Consider the following 15,801-nt stretch of genomic DNA (forward strand, 5'->3'; position numbering starts at 1 on the left):
CTGTATCTATCCAAAGGCATGAATTTGGACTTTCTGGAGCAGTTTGAGAACTCTTTGGAAATGATGTGCTACACCAAAATACAGAGGGAAATTATATATATGTAATAGAACTTGTGTAAGATGAATTTTTTGTGTGTTAAAGATTTTTAAATTAACTGGTGTGTTTCATAGTCTTCTGCAAGGAGAGGAATAGTATCTAAATACATAGGTGTTCAGTAGAATGAGTGTCAAAAGTGAGAGCACAGCTACTAAGAGGAGGAGAGTGACATGTTATATGATACTTGGATTTTCCCTCTTAAGACACTTAAGATGTCATTGCACTGCATTTTGAAAGAGATTTTTGGTGTTTAGTTGGGTGATCAGGAGACTAGCATGAATTATGAGAACTGCAGAAATCCAAATGAAACATAATTTTGGGTATCAGCTGTAACTTCATGCTGCATTGTTTGCGTAGATTCTGGATAGACATGGCATTAAGGTACTTCAGGAAGAAAAACTGTAAAAAGGAGATGTAGGCCTTTCATTTATTTTTTTTTAAATGTTGTGTTTACTTCAGGTGGCAACACAGCTCTCAGGTTTTTGTGCTATGAATATGGCTTTGTCATGCGGCCAAGTAAGTCTGTAGAATTTTTAAGGAAAACATCAGGGTGCAATGAAAAAGCTGTTCAGATCTGAACCAGGCTTGGTCTTTTCTGAACCAAAGTTTGTGTTCTCTCACTTTTGTCTCTTCAGTCCCCCAAAACTAGCACGATGTCTGTATTTTGGCCAGCTCTTTTCATATTTTGCAAAGAATGAGTAATGTCTGGGTTGTGCTAATGGCTTGAATTTGGAAAGAGAGCTGTTTGATGTCTTCCAGTCACTCCAATTTCTGAATTTCTTGCAGTTACCAAATAATTTTTTTCTTTGTTTTTCTATGCCTCACCATGGATGCATAATATTCTTAACTTATGAAGGACATTACTGGAAAGAATGTTTAATATTTTTTGAAGATTGTTCTGTACGATGTCTGTCATTTTTTGAGGTACATCTGTCTTTTTTTGTCTTGCCTTCAATGTTAGCTTAAGGTAACATTTTGCATAACGACATACATGAGCAAATGAATTTAAAAATGGTTGGTCTGTGTCTAGATTTATTCAGTTCAAATGCCTCAAATAAGAAACAATAGAAAAAATTGCTTAACGTACACCAAGGAGGAAATGACATAAGCAACATTCAGTAAGTTTAGATGAGTCAGATAAAATTTTAAGTATTGAGGATTAGCAGCCCATACACCTATTAAAATACAAGTCAGCAGATCACTAAGCAGGTCATTTTTCATGCTGAATTAGACATTGCCTTTTTAGTAGCTCAGGCTTCTCGGCATATTTTAGTTCTTCATCAGGCATTGTATGCTTACATCAGAAACTCAGTACGAGAACTAGTGGCTTCTTACTGATTTTATTTTAAACTCTTTCTGTTTCAAGGTCATTGTTTTCAAAGTTTCTCCTGGTGGCTTGTCTATAATGTTAAAATAATGTATCCTCAAAGCACCTAAGAGCTCCCATTCCTCTGCCTGGCATCCTTTTTCATTGAATTATCTTCTATTGTATTTGTTATTAGGCAGAAGTTTCAAAAGCAGGATGACTATCTTACCTTCTTGTGTATTTTTAGCCAAATATATTATAGGTGGAGAAAGACATGCAGGTGAAGTGTCATACAAATAATTCCTTATACTGTATTGCATATCTGGTCTTTAAAAAAAATTTTCACTTTCAGACATTTAGATGCATCTGCAAAATACTGAAGTAAACTATTAAAACTAACTGTAATAGGATTTATGCCATGAATATAATTACTCCTTTACAGCATATATAAATTTAACTTAAGGGTATTACTTAAAAAGATTTAATTAGAAGTAAGCGTATTTTCTAGAACCAAAGACAGTATACGCTATAAAGAAATTGTGTTGCTAAGGGTTTAACAGTCTTTAGTATTAAAAAATGCCTCGAAAGACTAAATATTATATGTTGTGTTACTTTTCTTGTGTATCTTGCTTTACTGAAAATTAAACACACCAGCCTTCTAAAGCGTCGAGGAAACATCGCTGGAACAAAATAAAGAGTTTATTAATGTGGTTATGTAATTTAGCATAGAAGGTAAAGCATACTTTTTTTCTAAAAGTTACTCTGGATGTGGGTAAGTCACACTAGATTTCACAAACAGTTTGAATTAGCATAAACAGGTGCTGCTGCTGGATACTTTCTTCCTGTCGTTGGCCACTACGCTGTGAGGCATTGAAGGGCAGGCTACTTTGAGCACTGGAGTTTGAAATTAACTACTTTTATAGTCGTTACAAATGGGAATATTGTTGTCTTGAATATAGTGGTTATGTACTTTAGAAATTATAACTGACCAAGCTACATTAAAAGGGAATTTAAGACCATAAATTCCAGTATTTGAAGCTTTTAAAATGGTTTTAAAATTAAAATAGTTAATTGCCAGAAATGAGGAAAGCATATCGGAGAAATGATTACATTGCTCTTGTTTTATTTACCATGAATATGCTAGTATGTCAAGCTAGGGGGATTCTTGTCTGTCACAGCATTACTATGTTCTTAAAACAAAACAAAAATCCTAATATTGTTTATCTGCAGTGTAGCTTGGTGCCAGTTTCCTGTGTGCTATGATAAAACCTTAAATGTTACAAAAATTTGACATGCTATCCCTTTTGTAGCCATTAAGTGAATGAACAAACGCTATTTCGTTTTATTTAGGTTTGTTATCCAAATTTTGTGTTAAAAGAAAAATTAGTAGATACCTAATTAGTTTCAGTATTATTTTCACCAGAATATTGGAATCTTTTGTTAACGGTAATGAGGTCATCTTCAGGGTACTCCATTGAGTGGCCCTTTTAAACCCATTTTACAAGTGAGGAAATTAGGCAAGAGACATTTAATTTCCAAAAGTCAAAACTATCCAGGAAATGCAAATGTCCAGTGTAAACCACTGCTTTTCTCAAGTGCTTTGATATTTTTGTAACTTTTTATATTTGTTACGTATTGCTGGTGCATTTCTATTTGGAAGCTGTCAGTATTCTGCACTGCTGCAAGACCAGACTCCAATTGCTTCACGTTGCCGTGCAATAGAAAATTTGGAACACTTACATGCCAGCTTTTTGCACTCTTTCATGGCATCACATGGAATGTCAGAGCCTTCATTTATTTACTTATGCTTCTACTTCATGATTGCCTTTGCAACATCTGTAGCTTTCTGTTCCTGGTTCTCCCAGTCTGCATGGGCTTGCTCTCAGCTATTTTGTGTTTGTCTAAGTATTCACATTGTTGATTCTCCCAAAATGCCATGTGAGCATTTATATCTGACCAGTTGCTCTGTTTTAATGACCTGGTAGCATGGGCTTGCCAACAAGCTGTAATGGCAATTTCTGCAGAGCTTTAGTAGCCTTAGATTAGGATAAACTTGGTTGTTCTGTGCAGTTGGGAGAGCTCCCAGTTAGGCTGGCGTGTAATAAGTTGTAGAGCTTTAAAAAAGAAGAAATTTTATTAGGAGAGTAATTTTGCCAGCTGCTTGTGGGCATGTGTGAACTGAAATTCTCAACACTCATAATTTCTTTCATTTTTATGTAGTTTATAGCTGAGGAGGGAAATTTTGGAGAGGACAAAATACAAGCTTTGATACAAGAATAACCCTCCTGCTCAGTTTTCATGTCATTCTACAGATCAGAGGATTTTTGAAAGATCACTTACAAAATATTACATGCATCCACAACCTTATTTTTTAAAAGGTTTTTGTTATATTTGTTGACACTTTACAGAAAAATTCAACCCAAAGAAGACAACGACAGAAATTTCTTTTTAGTGGTTTATCTACTGCAGTTATAAAAGCAGGAAACAGTAAGGGGAAGATTAACTCTGAGCGTTGCTGTTAACTCCAGCTGTTATTTATAGTAATTGCTATTTGGATTTTCACCTCTGTAAAGACTACTTTGTTAATTAACAAAACATGGGAGAAGTCCAGATGGGGAAGCACAGTTACTAGATGATGCAATGTGGAGTCACGTAAAACGCTATAAAGAAGAAAAATGTTTTCCATGAGATAATTATGATTCTTCGTTATTCTGTGTGGTAAATTTGCAAAACAGGTACTTTTTAAGATGGCAGGGGAATTTTTGGACTGATTGAATTGAGCTTAATAATATAGTAAAAATATGGAAGAAGTAGTAAATTCCAATACTGGATGTGTTGCTAAGGAAAATATCGGTTCTGTTAATGACTGAAACGGAAATTGGCAGTGGAGCTCAGAACATAATGCCTATTTATCCTTACGGAAAACATGACACCTCAATTCAGTGTCAGATAACAATGTGCCAAATATAACAAGGGATTTCTCATTTGGCATTTTAAGTACACACTCCTGCTTCTAACTATGGTATGAGGAGAGCAGTTCCTATTCTGGCTGGATGAGAAAATGTCTATAAATGAAAATTAGGAGAAAATGCATATATTTTTTAACAGACTAATGTAGTCTACAGTGTAAACTGCTTTTTAATTGCCTTTTGTAGTTACTGTTTTGACTTTTATGTGGATTATTTTTTTTCAAGGAAAAAGACTGTGTCTCTCTTAAGATAAGCACAATTCAGTTAATGTCTGTTAAAAATCTTGATACTTATTTCCAAGCACATTTTCTTTTATCATTGTCTTTTCTTCATTTATATAGATTTACTTGAATGTAGCTTCAGGAAAACATTGTCGTTTCTTACTCTTAATAAATTTCTCCTGGAGCCAGATGATAAGAGGTTCTTTATTCTGCCACTTTCCTTTCAGAAATATGATTTTGTATCATATCCTTAACGCCTGCTATGCTGTTCATTGAAGTCAGAGGGATCTGTGGGCACAGTGACATTTGGATCATACCCTCTGTTCCTGATGGACAGTTGCCAACATTCTAAAATGTTTTCTTCTGACCATCAAACAAGAGAATTCAGGGTAGAATAGAAAGAGTGTTTTAGTTTAAAATTACTGTGGGTAGAGTATTTTAAACTATAGTTCAAGACACTATTTCTTGTACTTAAAAAGAAATATAAAAGTTTAGAACAAGAGCTTTTCCTATGCTGCCGTGATTCTTTATTTTAGGGTTATCACCTAGTTAGGAATCTAGTACTGTCCTGCAGCTCCTCAGTCTGTGTCATGTTGTGACACCATTATTTACTCAGCGATTACTCACACTAATAGAACAACTTGTGTGTAACTCCTGATGACTGTGAGTAATAACTTTATGGTATATAAGCAAATTAATTCTTAAAAAACCTGAGGAATTTATAGATTCCTCTCTCTAAAACTGGCCAAGAAATAAAGTCTGTCATGTCATAGGTTTAAAATAATACAATGCAGCGCAATGAAATGTGTATCATAAGCATCAGAAATTTTCCATGCTGTATATATTTACCATTGCATTTATTTAATTTTAATTACATTTTAGATGCCCCATGATCTTATTTATAAAAATATCTAGGAGTTTGATTCCTAAAATTTGCTCTGAATACTGTTTTTTGTATAATGCTGTAAGACTTGTATACTAGGTATTTTCATTCAGCCAGAACAAAATAATAAGAGGCTGTCAAAGCTAGTATATATTAAATCTATTTCTTTATTAATGTGCATTTCAAGTATTTACTGATGTGTTTTTAGTTTTGTAAAGAAAAAAATATTAGTCTAACATGAAATGAAGTAGCACAAAAGACCAATTGCACTTAAGAAGCAGGAGAACTTATTTTAGCAAAAACTGATTACCTGACTTACCTGGTTTAATAACATTAAATTGTAGTTCTTAATAATACTTTTGACAGTGTGCTTTTACACATGTATTAATAGGGTAAATAAATTAATTAGAAATGCAGAATTTGAAACAAAACAGACCTTTTAAGTGGAACAAGTACAAGCTGGGGTCTTGAAACCTATTTCTGTTATATTCTGCCCCACTTGAATATCACCAGGCTAGCAGGAGCAGTAGTGAACTCAATACTATGTACAGTATAAATAATCGTCATATTTTGAGCAGCAGGCATCATGACCAGCTGATATTTTCTTTTCTCAGGACCAGTTGTTCCCAAGAGTGCATGGCTGGAGCCATATGATCTTATCAACACATTTGAGAGCCCTACCCAAACACTGAGAGCGCTTTTGCTGCAGCAATGACTGTCATAGAAGAAAGTCGCCCTTTTGCCCAGCAGCTATCCAATGTCTACTTTACTATACTTTCACTTTTTTGTTTTAAACTTTTTGTGAAGATCAGCCTTGCTATACTTAGTCATTTCTACATTGTGAAAGGAAACCGTAAGGAAGCAGCAAGGATAGCTGCTGAATTTTACGGAGTTCCTCAAGGACAAGGTATATTTGTACTTACTATATTATCACTACTGTTTGGGGGTTTTGTGTTACTTTTTTTTCTTTTTTCCCCAGGCAATTACTTACCTGCTAGCCTCATTTATATCCAGTTTGTCAGCTAGTATGTGTGAGTGGGGTTTTTTTTCCCCTGTAGTTCTTCTTGTGGTTTTTTTTAACAAAATTTATCTGAATGAGTGTTGTCAGGTTATTTAAGATTTGGTTTTGGTTTTGTTTTTTAAAGTTAATATTAAAGTTACTATTAAGTTCAGAATAAAACTGAAGTATTACAGCCAATGTAGTGTTAGGAGAGAGGCCTGTACTTAAGATGGCTATATTTAAGATTGACAAATATTTCCTAATCTAAGACCATTTTCCCAATTGCTTCTAAGGTTCCTCAGCTTACTGATGTGTGGTTGAAATTTTCCACGCTTGGCATGTGATTATTTTGCAACACTTTAGTGAAACTAGTCCAAATTTTTTCTGAGAATTATTTGTTGATTAAATTAAAATTTTCTTCTAATAATTTATTTGAGAAGATATAGTCCTACCGTACTGCTGGTGTCTTGGTACACATCAGGAAGGTAACTTACTGATTGTAAGGATGAGCTGTTGAACATCAGTGTGGAAACCCATCAAATTTTACTGCCTTGAAAGCTTTTGTGAAAATTCTTTTTTTTTCTTCGCTCAAGCAGAACTTTCCCCAAGCTCATCTGTGGTGACCCAGTGCCATTTTCATGCAGTTCTTTTTCTGGTTCGTGGAACACAGAAAACTTGCTCTTCTCAGTTGTAGTATCCTAGTGCATGCCTGAGCCATGTTTTTGCTCAACTTGAGATCCCTGCTGCCTCACTTGTCTTTATCATTCCTTGTATTCTGGGATGGCATTTAGGCAATGGAACAGGAAGCCTTGTCTTGCATCTTATCACCTTCACCCCTCATCTGTAGGTACTACTGTGAGCAAGAAGAAAAAACCTGAGTTAAATGCAAAGGGAGAAACTCTAGAAATGAGACAGAAATGGTGTCAAACCTAAAGATCTTTTCAGTCTTCAATGCTGGGACAAAAGCTAGACATTTTCTGTATATGTATATGCGGTTAAATGTGCAAACCAGAAAGAGAGGCTTACATCCCAAAGCAGGAATTGGCTTGCTTGGCAGAAGATTTACTTGAGATGGGTTTATATCATATATTCTCTGCGCAATTTAGAAAGTTCTGAAATCCAGGGGTTTTACATCTGATTATGTTAATGACATAATTTGAACTATTATGCATGTGTGTTTGTGTGTGAGTATATGTACAGATATAGATGTATGCGGGAGTGTGTGTATGTATGGGTATACTACTGGTAGGAAGGGAAGGTCTATCCTACTGGCAGAAATACTCGCAGAGAATGTGGCAGACCGCACCTGAAATCAAGAATTTTTTGTTGGAAATTGCTGTGTAGCTCTAAGGCAGCTCATTCTGGGAAGATCCGAGTAAGGAAGGAAACAGACTGGGGGAGAAACTAGGGGGAAAGGAATAATATACATCAAGTTGGAAAGTAAAATAGTCTACAATGTTATCTGTTGCTGAATCCAGGAAACATGGTCATTCATCAAATCTCTGAGCTATTATATCTAAATAAATATATATTCAGCCTTCTAGTAGCTGGCCCATGCAAAAGATGAAACTCTTGCAGGCTACTGTTTTGCTCAGGTGGCAGAGGTTTATATTGATTTAAAGGCTCAAACATATGGTAAAGTTTCTGGGTTTGTTTGGTTTGTTAAAAGAAAATAATTAATGCAAATGTTTTGTGCTTAACTGTACTTTTTACAACTGCGCATCAGCGTGTCTTAATTTTTCGCTGCCCAACTCGCAGTGTTTTGGTCTGGATTTGTAACAGCCCCAAACACATGTTCAATTAATGTTACATAATCTGCAAATTCAGCCATTTGTCATGATTAACAGGACCAATCCTTATTCTTTGGGATGCAACTAAGTCTCCTCAAGATTACTGTTTTATCTCATCTTTTCTATTCCTTTGTTCTGTGTTTGTAAAGGGGGCACGTTACTGTCTCAACTCACAGCATGTTGTGGGATTTGGTTTGTTTACGTTTGTGAAATACAGTACAGAGATACCTCAGTAGAGTTTATACGATACTGTGTAACAAAATATCCTGTTCGAATATCAAGATGTACAACAAGTAATGTGAAGCTACAGCTTGAAACATTAAATGATAAAAATACTGAGTTTCCTCCCAGTTAGTGATCCTGTTCTGTGTTTTCTCTTACGAACAGAGAAGCCTCAGCAGAAAAAAACCCCACAAACAGAAAATTAGCCTGTCATTGCCTAGTTAAAGTTTATAGTGTTTCAAGAAGTAATTCAAATTAGAGGAAATGTTAGTTTTCATTTTCTAATTCTAACCTAATTATGTATTCTTTAAATTCTGTTAGTGTTGGTATTTTCAGTTTGCTCGTAAAAGTGCAAAATTACTTTTTGCTATTATAATGGCTTGGCTAGGATAGAGCGCTGTAATTTTGAAGAAGAAAAGAGCCTTTAGAAATAGTGTGCTACTAGGCATAGCTATTGTTTACTGAATTGAGCTCTTGAGCAAAAATAAGCCTTTCTTTCACAAAGCCTGTGTACTTGAGGACATTTTAGGTACTGAGCAGTGGTACTTGGTGGAACTCCTTTTATCAGACCGAAGGTACACAAGCCGCTACAGGATTTGAGGCCGAGGGATCACACATTTCATAGCTGGCTGACTTTGTTTTGTGGCTTGTTCTTTGTTGAATGCAAGGAGACAGCTTTACCTGTGTCATCTGCCTACTGTGATCTTGTTGCTACATGTTAGTAGTGAAACAGTTCATATTTTGTTCCTTAATATTTCAGGAATATTTTCTCTCCCGTTTATATAGTCGCCAACCTACTGTGTTATCCCTATAATTAATTAGAAACTATTACACTGTGTGTGTGGCACTGAAATACAAGAACTAGATCAGTGTTCAGCATCAGCTAAGACCAGAGAAGTGCGTTTAAAAGTTCTACTAATTATAAGGCACATTAATTTGTTTATGGAGATGAAGTCTGAGTAAAACTTCTGTGTACAGCTGGAAGGCACCTTCAGAGGTAATTTGGATGCTCTAGGATCAAATACACATGGGTTGTCTGGCAAATGTTTGGATAACCTGTTTTTAAAATGCTTAGTGATAGTGATTTCTGCAGCGTCCTAATGCAGCCAATTACAGTTTTTACTATTCTCATCACTAGAGTGCTTCCCACTCAACCCAAGACCTACCTAAATCTTTGTTTCTGCAAACTAAATACATAAAATATGACCAAGGTATTTATCAGTTTTTCTCCATGTATGACAAGTAATCAATTTAAAGACTATGACCATGCATCTTCCTACCTCTACTCTTTTTGTCTTTTCTAGAAGAAAGGAAAAAGGATTTAACAATCTGTCCTCTTAACTCTTGTTTTTTTAGACTTGGAATTACTGTAGTTGTTCTCCGTTGGACTTGTGCCAGTTCATATACAGTTCGTAGACATCTATATTGATATCTGATTCTCCATGTTAGAATGCTCCAGCTGAGACTTTATCAGTACACCCAGCTGAACTATAAGTTGTATAAAAGTGGAACAGTTATGTCATATGCCATATATATGATAACCTATGTAATACCTCCTGGAATGATGCTTTTTTTTTGTTGCCCTCCCCACCACCCCAACAGTAAAGTATTAAGGATACAGTCTGTAGCCTATACACCCCATGTTGAAACAGAGTTGCTGTACTATGTGTTTGCTTTTTTTTTCTCTCTAGGTGTAATACTTAATACTGGCCTTCAGCTAACTTCATGCTTTTGATATCAGATAATTTCTCCATTTTACTCATCTGTTTTGGATTGTTTCCCTCTGAGCAGCTGCAGCACCTGCAGTTCACTGTCATCTACTGATTTTATAAAAGTACGATATTCTGTCATCCACAATATTAAAAACCTAAATAGCGCTAAATGCAGGACAGAACTCTGCAGTCTTTTACATTTGTTTAAAATGAATTAAACACCCTTGTCTTAATAAATTATCAGAATTTAATTATTTTCTCCGTGAAATCAGTGGTATTACTGCCATAAAGAATTAAATGAAAAAGGGATCCATTCTAAGGTCCCATTTACTGGATTATTTTTAACTTTGGCACTCATTTTGTAAACACTTACTCATACACACATACTTGCCCCATTGAATTGAAAGAGACCGATTAGCTGTTCAGAGCCAAGTGCTTTGCGATCAGGGACTATAGCTGTGTTGTAAATACGTTCAGGCGCTTACCTTTTTTTGTTGTCTTGAACACATGTTTATTCATTGCACTAGAAAACTCACAAAAGTTAACATTGTAATAATTTCTTTCTTTATGCAAAAAGTCATAGTATGTATATGTTTATTCCATTTTAAAATTCTGTGCCCTACAAAATGACCTACAAAAAAGAACTTACAAATTAAATTTGGGTATAATTAGCTCTTTAGCAGGCTATCTGCAGTGACCATGATCTGCACAGTAAGATCTCTTCTCTCACTGTGTTTTCAGACCTGTGAAGAGTTAATAACTCAGCCTTTTGTACAGCTGTTGCTGGATACAAATAGAGGATCAAAAGCGACCTTGAGACTCTTCCTACCATACCAACTAGCTGGTCGTATCATGAAAGTGCTCTCTATATACAAGCACTCAGTTGGACCTTCAGCTGAGTTTTATAGTTCAGTTGCTTTAGGAAGAGGTAGTAGCGCTGTGGTATGAAGTGATTTCAAAGTGTAAGTGTATATCAAATCTGAAGAGTTAATTCATTGTCAGGTGGTTTTGGTCTGTAAGATATAACTATTAACAAATACTGGTATGAGCTTGGTTTGTGTGGATGAGGCCATACTTTGATGATACAGAAGACTTTATGGAAGGAGATATAGTTCCCATTCATAAACATTTTATAAAGTAAAAAGAGTCTACTTTATCTAAATTAAACCTGATACTCAGTAACTGTCTAAGTGCTTTTAGCTGTAAGCAGAAGGTGATATTGAGGAACTTTCTTATGAAAGAATAATTTTGCGGAAGTTAATAAAGCATAAACAACAACTGGTCATGGACTTATACAGATACCTGGATCTGATGCACAAGCGAAGTAGTTCTGACAACATAAAATGCTTTTTCTTTAATACCCTATTTTTTAATCATGTTAACTCTGCAAAAAAATGCATAGATTATCACTTTATGCGTAACTACACAATATTTGAAAGTTATTTGAGAGCAGAATTTGCATTTGTAGTATTTGAGCATAGCTTCTCAAAATATATTATACTATTTTTGCAAAGCTAGAGAGGTGAATATGCCCTGATTTCTTCTAAGTTGTTTTTTTTAAAAAAAGTCTATTCTTGAATGAACATAGCAACTTCTAAGCTACATGTCTGTGCTGTATCTGCCTTGGCCAGGCATGGTGGGAATGCTCAGTACACTAGTTATTCCCAATTACCCTAAATTAAGCCACCCATGGGATTGCGATAGTTCAAGACGAGTCCCCATCTCCTTTCAGGATTATGAGGCTTGTAAAGAGCGTGAAGCCTTCTGTTTCCTTCTTTTTCTTGTACTGTGCTTCAGTGGACCCAAGAAACTGGCCAATTAAATACAGCTCATAAATAGGAAATAATGCTGTGTTTCACTGTTACATATCTGCTGTTTGGAAAGCTTGATTACATTTTGAACTGTAGTGAATGATTAGAGCAAAGGTTTCCTATTATTTTATTCTAACAAGTTGCAATTGATAATGTCACTCAGCAACAGTTGTTAGGTAGGGAAGATAGGCACGAGGCATTTTCTCAACTTGCATTCCATAGAGATCACAGTTCTATTAATAAAAGCCATATAAGACCTCTACTAGCTTCCTGGATACAATAGAGATTCATTTAGTAATGACAGGAATATTATACGGCATACCTATTCACCATACCACTTGGTGTAAGGCACCACATTTAGCATTTGCTTTTCATATGCAACGGGTAAGCTAATGGTGTAAAAATGCTTAAGATAGCATGAAGGTTCTTTTTTGAAAGTTCAGAAGGGAGTTGGTTTTTGTTTGGGTTTTCGTGTGGTTTTTTTTTTTTAATGGAGCTCATCACCTCTTATATGCTAAGTAACTTTGTCTAGTATGACGAATAACTGCTAAATGAGTCATACTTCAGAATAAATCTGAAGAAGACACCTGCTTGAATGAAGCAAACGACACCACATATCAGCAAGATACCAGAGCCATTCTCCTCTGAAGAACATAATCTACCTTGAAGGGATTTTGGTGAGAGCTATATGATGCAAGTAGACTGGCATGGCCAGAGCTCTGACTTATTTGCAGCAACAAAACCCAGGCACATCTGCTGGCAAGCATTGACTCTTCCCTCACCTTAAAGAAAATCTTTGAGGCTACAGAAGCTTCTAGTGAATATACATGCTGGAGCTTTGTTTGCACGCTTGCTTCCCTGAAAGCGACTTGAGATATCCTGTCATGTGGATTCCTTTGTGGGTTATTTTTTCACATTCACACCTATCTGTATTTGTGTGTCAGGGCTTCCTTTAGAATAGCATTGCCACAAGCCGTACTTTAGAGTCAGTGTTGCCTGTGTGTGCCTCCTTGTAATGTGTCTTTTCTGAAGATGGGTCTTAACTTGTCACCAGCCTAGGTCCTGTTGGCTTGCTTTGATGTGCACACCCTTAAGTTAGCTCACAAGGAAATCCCCTTCATCAATTGATCTCTTTATTTTTTTTCTGGATTAGATGGATAATAAGCTTTTGAGCTACAAACAAGGACAAAATGAAACCTTATGAACTCTGATGTAGCTTAAAACATGGGTTTTTAAAGGCACGTCGCAGTAAGACTGAAAGATAATCCTGGAGCAGTCCTCCTGCAAAGCCTTAAAGACAACTGTTGTTAAAGAAAAGCTGTTAGGGAACTCCAGTACTGGAGTGGGGCAAGCTCAAACACACCATCGGCGCTGGTCTTTTTTGCAGTGATGGGGTGTGAGAACACAGGGGAAGACCAAAATAGCATAGCTCCGCTAAGGTGATGTTCCTTCCCTCAGCTATAGACTTGTTATGGCCAGGGTCCTGCTGTTCACACCCCTTTCTTGTAGGGGATGTTCTCAAACATTTGCAATGCAGGCAAGCAGCGAGTGAACTTCTGCCAGGGTTAGATGATGACGGCTTCAGGGGAATGCCTTGCATGCCTAAGTGCTGAGCTCTACTCATGACCGCAGCAATGCTGGCTGGTTGGTCATAAATCCATTATGGCATGCTGCATCTGTTGCACTAGTGGATGTTATTCCCTGCTATGTCTAGAGTCTTTCTGGCAATAGGTATGATCTCTCTCTTTATGGCTGTTCTCTCATAGTAATGGGCTGAAGATTTACTCTGTGGTGCTCTATACCTCCCCCATGCCAACCACTGGTCTCATGCCTTGTCTGTCTTCTCTGTCAGTATCTGAAGACCAGGCCTGCTTGGTAACTGATTTGGCCAGATTCATCGGCGTGACTGCTGTGATTTGTTTTACTTTAGCCCACCCTAGCAAATATTCTGTTACCACTGCCTGTCTGTGTGAAGAGGTCTGTTGGGTACATACTGCAAATCCACAAGCCAAGAAATGTAGTAAATGTATTGTTGTTTCGTATTTGACTTCTGTGGGGGCTGAGACAGAGGTTTTATCGTACCAGAAGTTTAAATCTTCTCTCAACCTTCCATTCTGATTCCCAGCATCCAAGGATACAAGGCCTAACTACTGTAAAAATCTCAGGAGGAGAGGTAGGAAAATCACTAGCCATCCATGCTGTTGCTACCTTAATAATAATAATTTGGATTTCCAGCTAAGACACAGTGATGATACTGTATAAAGAGTAGGAGGGTGTATTGGGTTTTTTCAGTGCTTACAGTGGCGAAGAGAAATGTCATTTTATGCTTAAATAACTAATGACTGTTAAGTATTATCTGTGTATCTCCTGGCATTTGTCAAAACTGGGAGGACAGAGAACTGGTTGGTGACACCTGGGTAATGCCTAAGCTTCTCATTGACTGCTAGTGACATAACATCATTAATTATGTTTAAAAATCTGGTTTTTAAAAAAAGTTGTTCCAGTCCTTTCCCTGTCCTGCTGTTAGAGCTTTATCATTGTGCTTTTATGCTGCATTTAAGTTCCTTGGCACTGAGCCAGCACTGCAGGATGTAACAGTGGCCCCTGTGGCCTTTTAGGATGCTCCGTTTTTGTCAGTAACCACCTTTCTGTAATTATTTCTGAAATTTGCTTCGTCTTGGCTTCTGCTGCAGGGAGAAATGTTCAGGGTCGCTGCTGGTTTGTTTCCGCCAATGTCAAATGATTGACAGCTCTTGGGGTACTGGCACTGAGATTCAGGGAGCCTGTCTGTCACGTCATGGCTGTAGCCTGTGGATCACGTCAGCAGGAAGGGGCAGTTTCTGGTCCTGTTCCAGAATGTCGTGTGGCACATTCTGTGCAGTCACTGTGACCCCTTAATAATCCGGGTCGTAAAAGTGGAGTGAATCTGAAAGTACAGAACAGCTTGAGAGGTGAGGTGGCACCTCAGCTGGCTAGCTTGAGGAGGGTGGCGCACAAGACGCTGATCCGTGACATTTGAAAATAGTGCAATTTTGTCAGATTTTTGATAACATAAATGGTTGTTACTGGAGTTTGGACTGCATTGCATTGGGCTGAACCATGTGTTGAAGGGTGTGGGGTTTTTCTTGTCCTTGTTTTCATTATCACATTTGTGTGTGTGTGTGTTATCACAACTGCATCTTTATTGCCTTAAGAACATTCTTCAAAATAGAATGAGTTCCCCACTGAAAGGGAGGATCAACAATATTTGTCTATTTTCATTCCCACCTGTAAGAACAGCTGCCCCTGTAAACTCAGAGCTATTTGCTGATATAGAAATGCTGAAACTGTCCTGACATTTCTTTTTATAAAAATCTGGATAAATAAAGATCGTGAAGAAAATCACTTGACAGTTTCCTTTAATGATTTTTCCCCTGTGTTATAGAAGTCGAATAGAGCTAATTATTAGTGAAATGCAACGTAGTGTTTTATTTGAAGCTTGTCTGCTAAATTAAGTCAGAATTCCAAACTCATCAATGAAATCCTCCAGTTCCCTTACTCTCAGACTGTAGTGTCTGCCCCTTCCCTCTGGCTGCTTTTTTGCCGGTAGCTGCATTGCTTCCACGAGTAACTACAATCTAAATACTCTCCCTAATTGCTTGTGTGCCAGGGCAGGGAAAATAATGGCCTACTGTATTTTCTATGTGCTTGGATATCTACTTAGTTTTCTGTGATAGGTTTTCTGGCAGATTTTGGAAGTACTTGAGTGTCTTTTGTAGAGAAAAGTCTGAAGAACAGTTTCAAATGTTAA

General features: G+C 36.8%; 1 protein-coding gene across 3 annotated transcripts in view; it reads left to right on the forward strand.

Annotated features, from left to right (window-relative positions):
* Positions 1-15,801, forward strand: part of ASB5 (ankyrin repeat and SOCS box containing 5) — a 41,230-nt gene that overhangs the window by 6,549 nt on the left and 18,880 nt on the right. For 2 of the 3 annotated variants that reach the window (XM_056326433.1, XM_056326434.1), the window contains exon 3: positions 6,091-6,383. The exons of the other annotated variant lie outside the window; for it this stretch is intronic. In XM_056326433.1, coding sequence (XP_056182408.1) covers positions 6,188-6,383 — 196 coding nt within the window. In that variant the 5' untranslated portion in view covers positions 6,091-6,187. The remainder of the gene's footprint in view (positions 1-6,090; positions 6,384-15,801) is intronic. 3 annotated transcript variants of the gene reach the window in all.

Source organism: Falco biarmicus, chromosome 1, assembly GCF_023638135.1.
Source record: "Falco biarmicus isolate bFalBia1 chromosome 1, bFalBia1.pri, whole genome shotgun sequence".
In the NCBI taxonomy this organism is placed as follows: domain Eukaryota; kingdom Metazoa; phylum Chordata; class Aves; order Falconiformes; family Falconidae; genus Falco; species Falco biarmicus.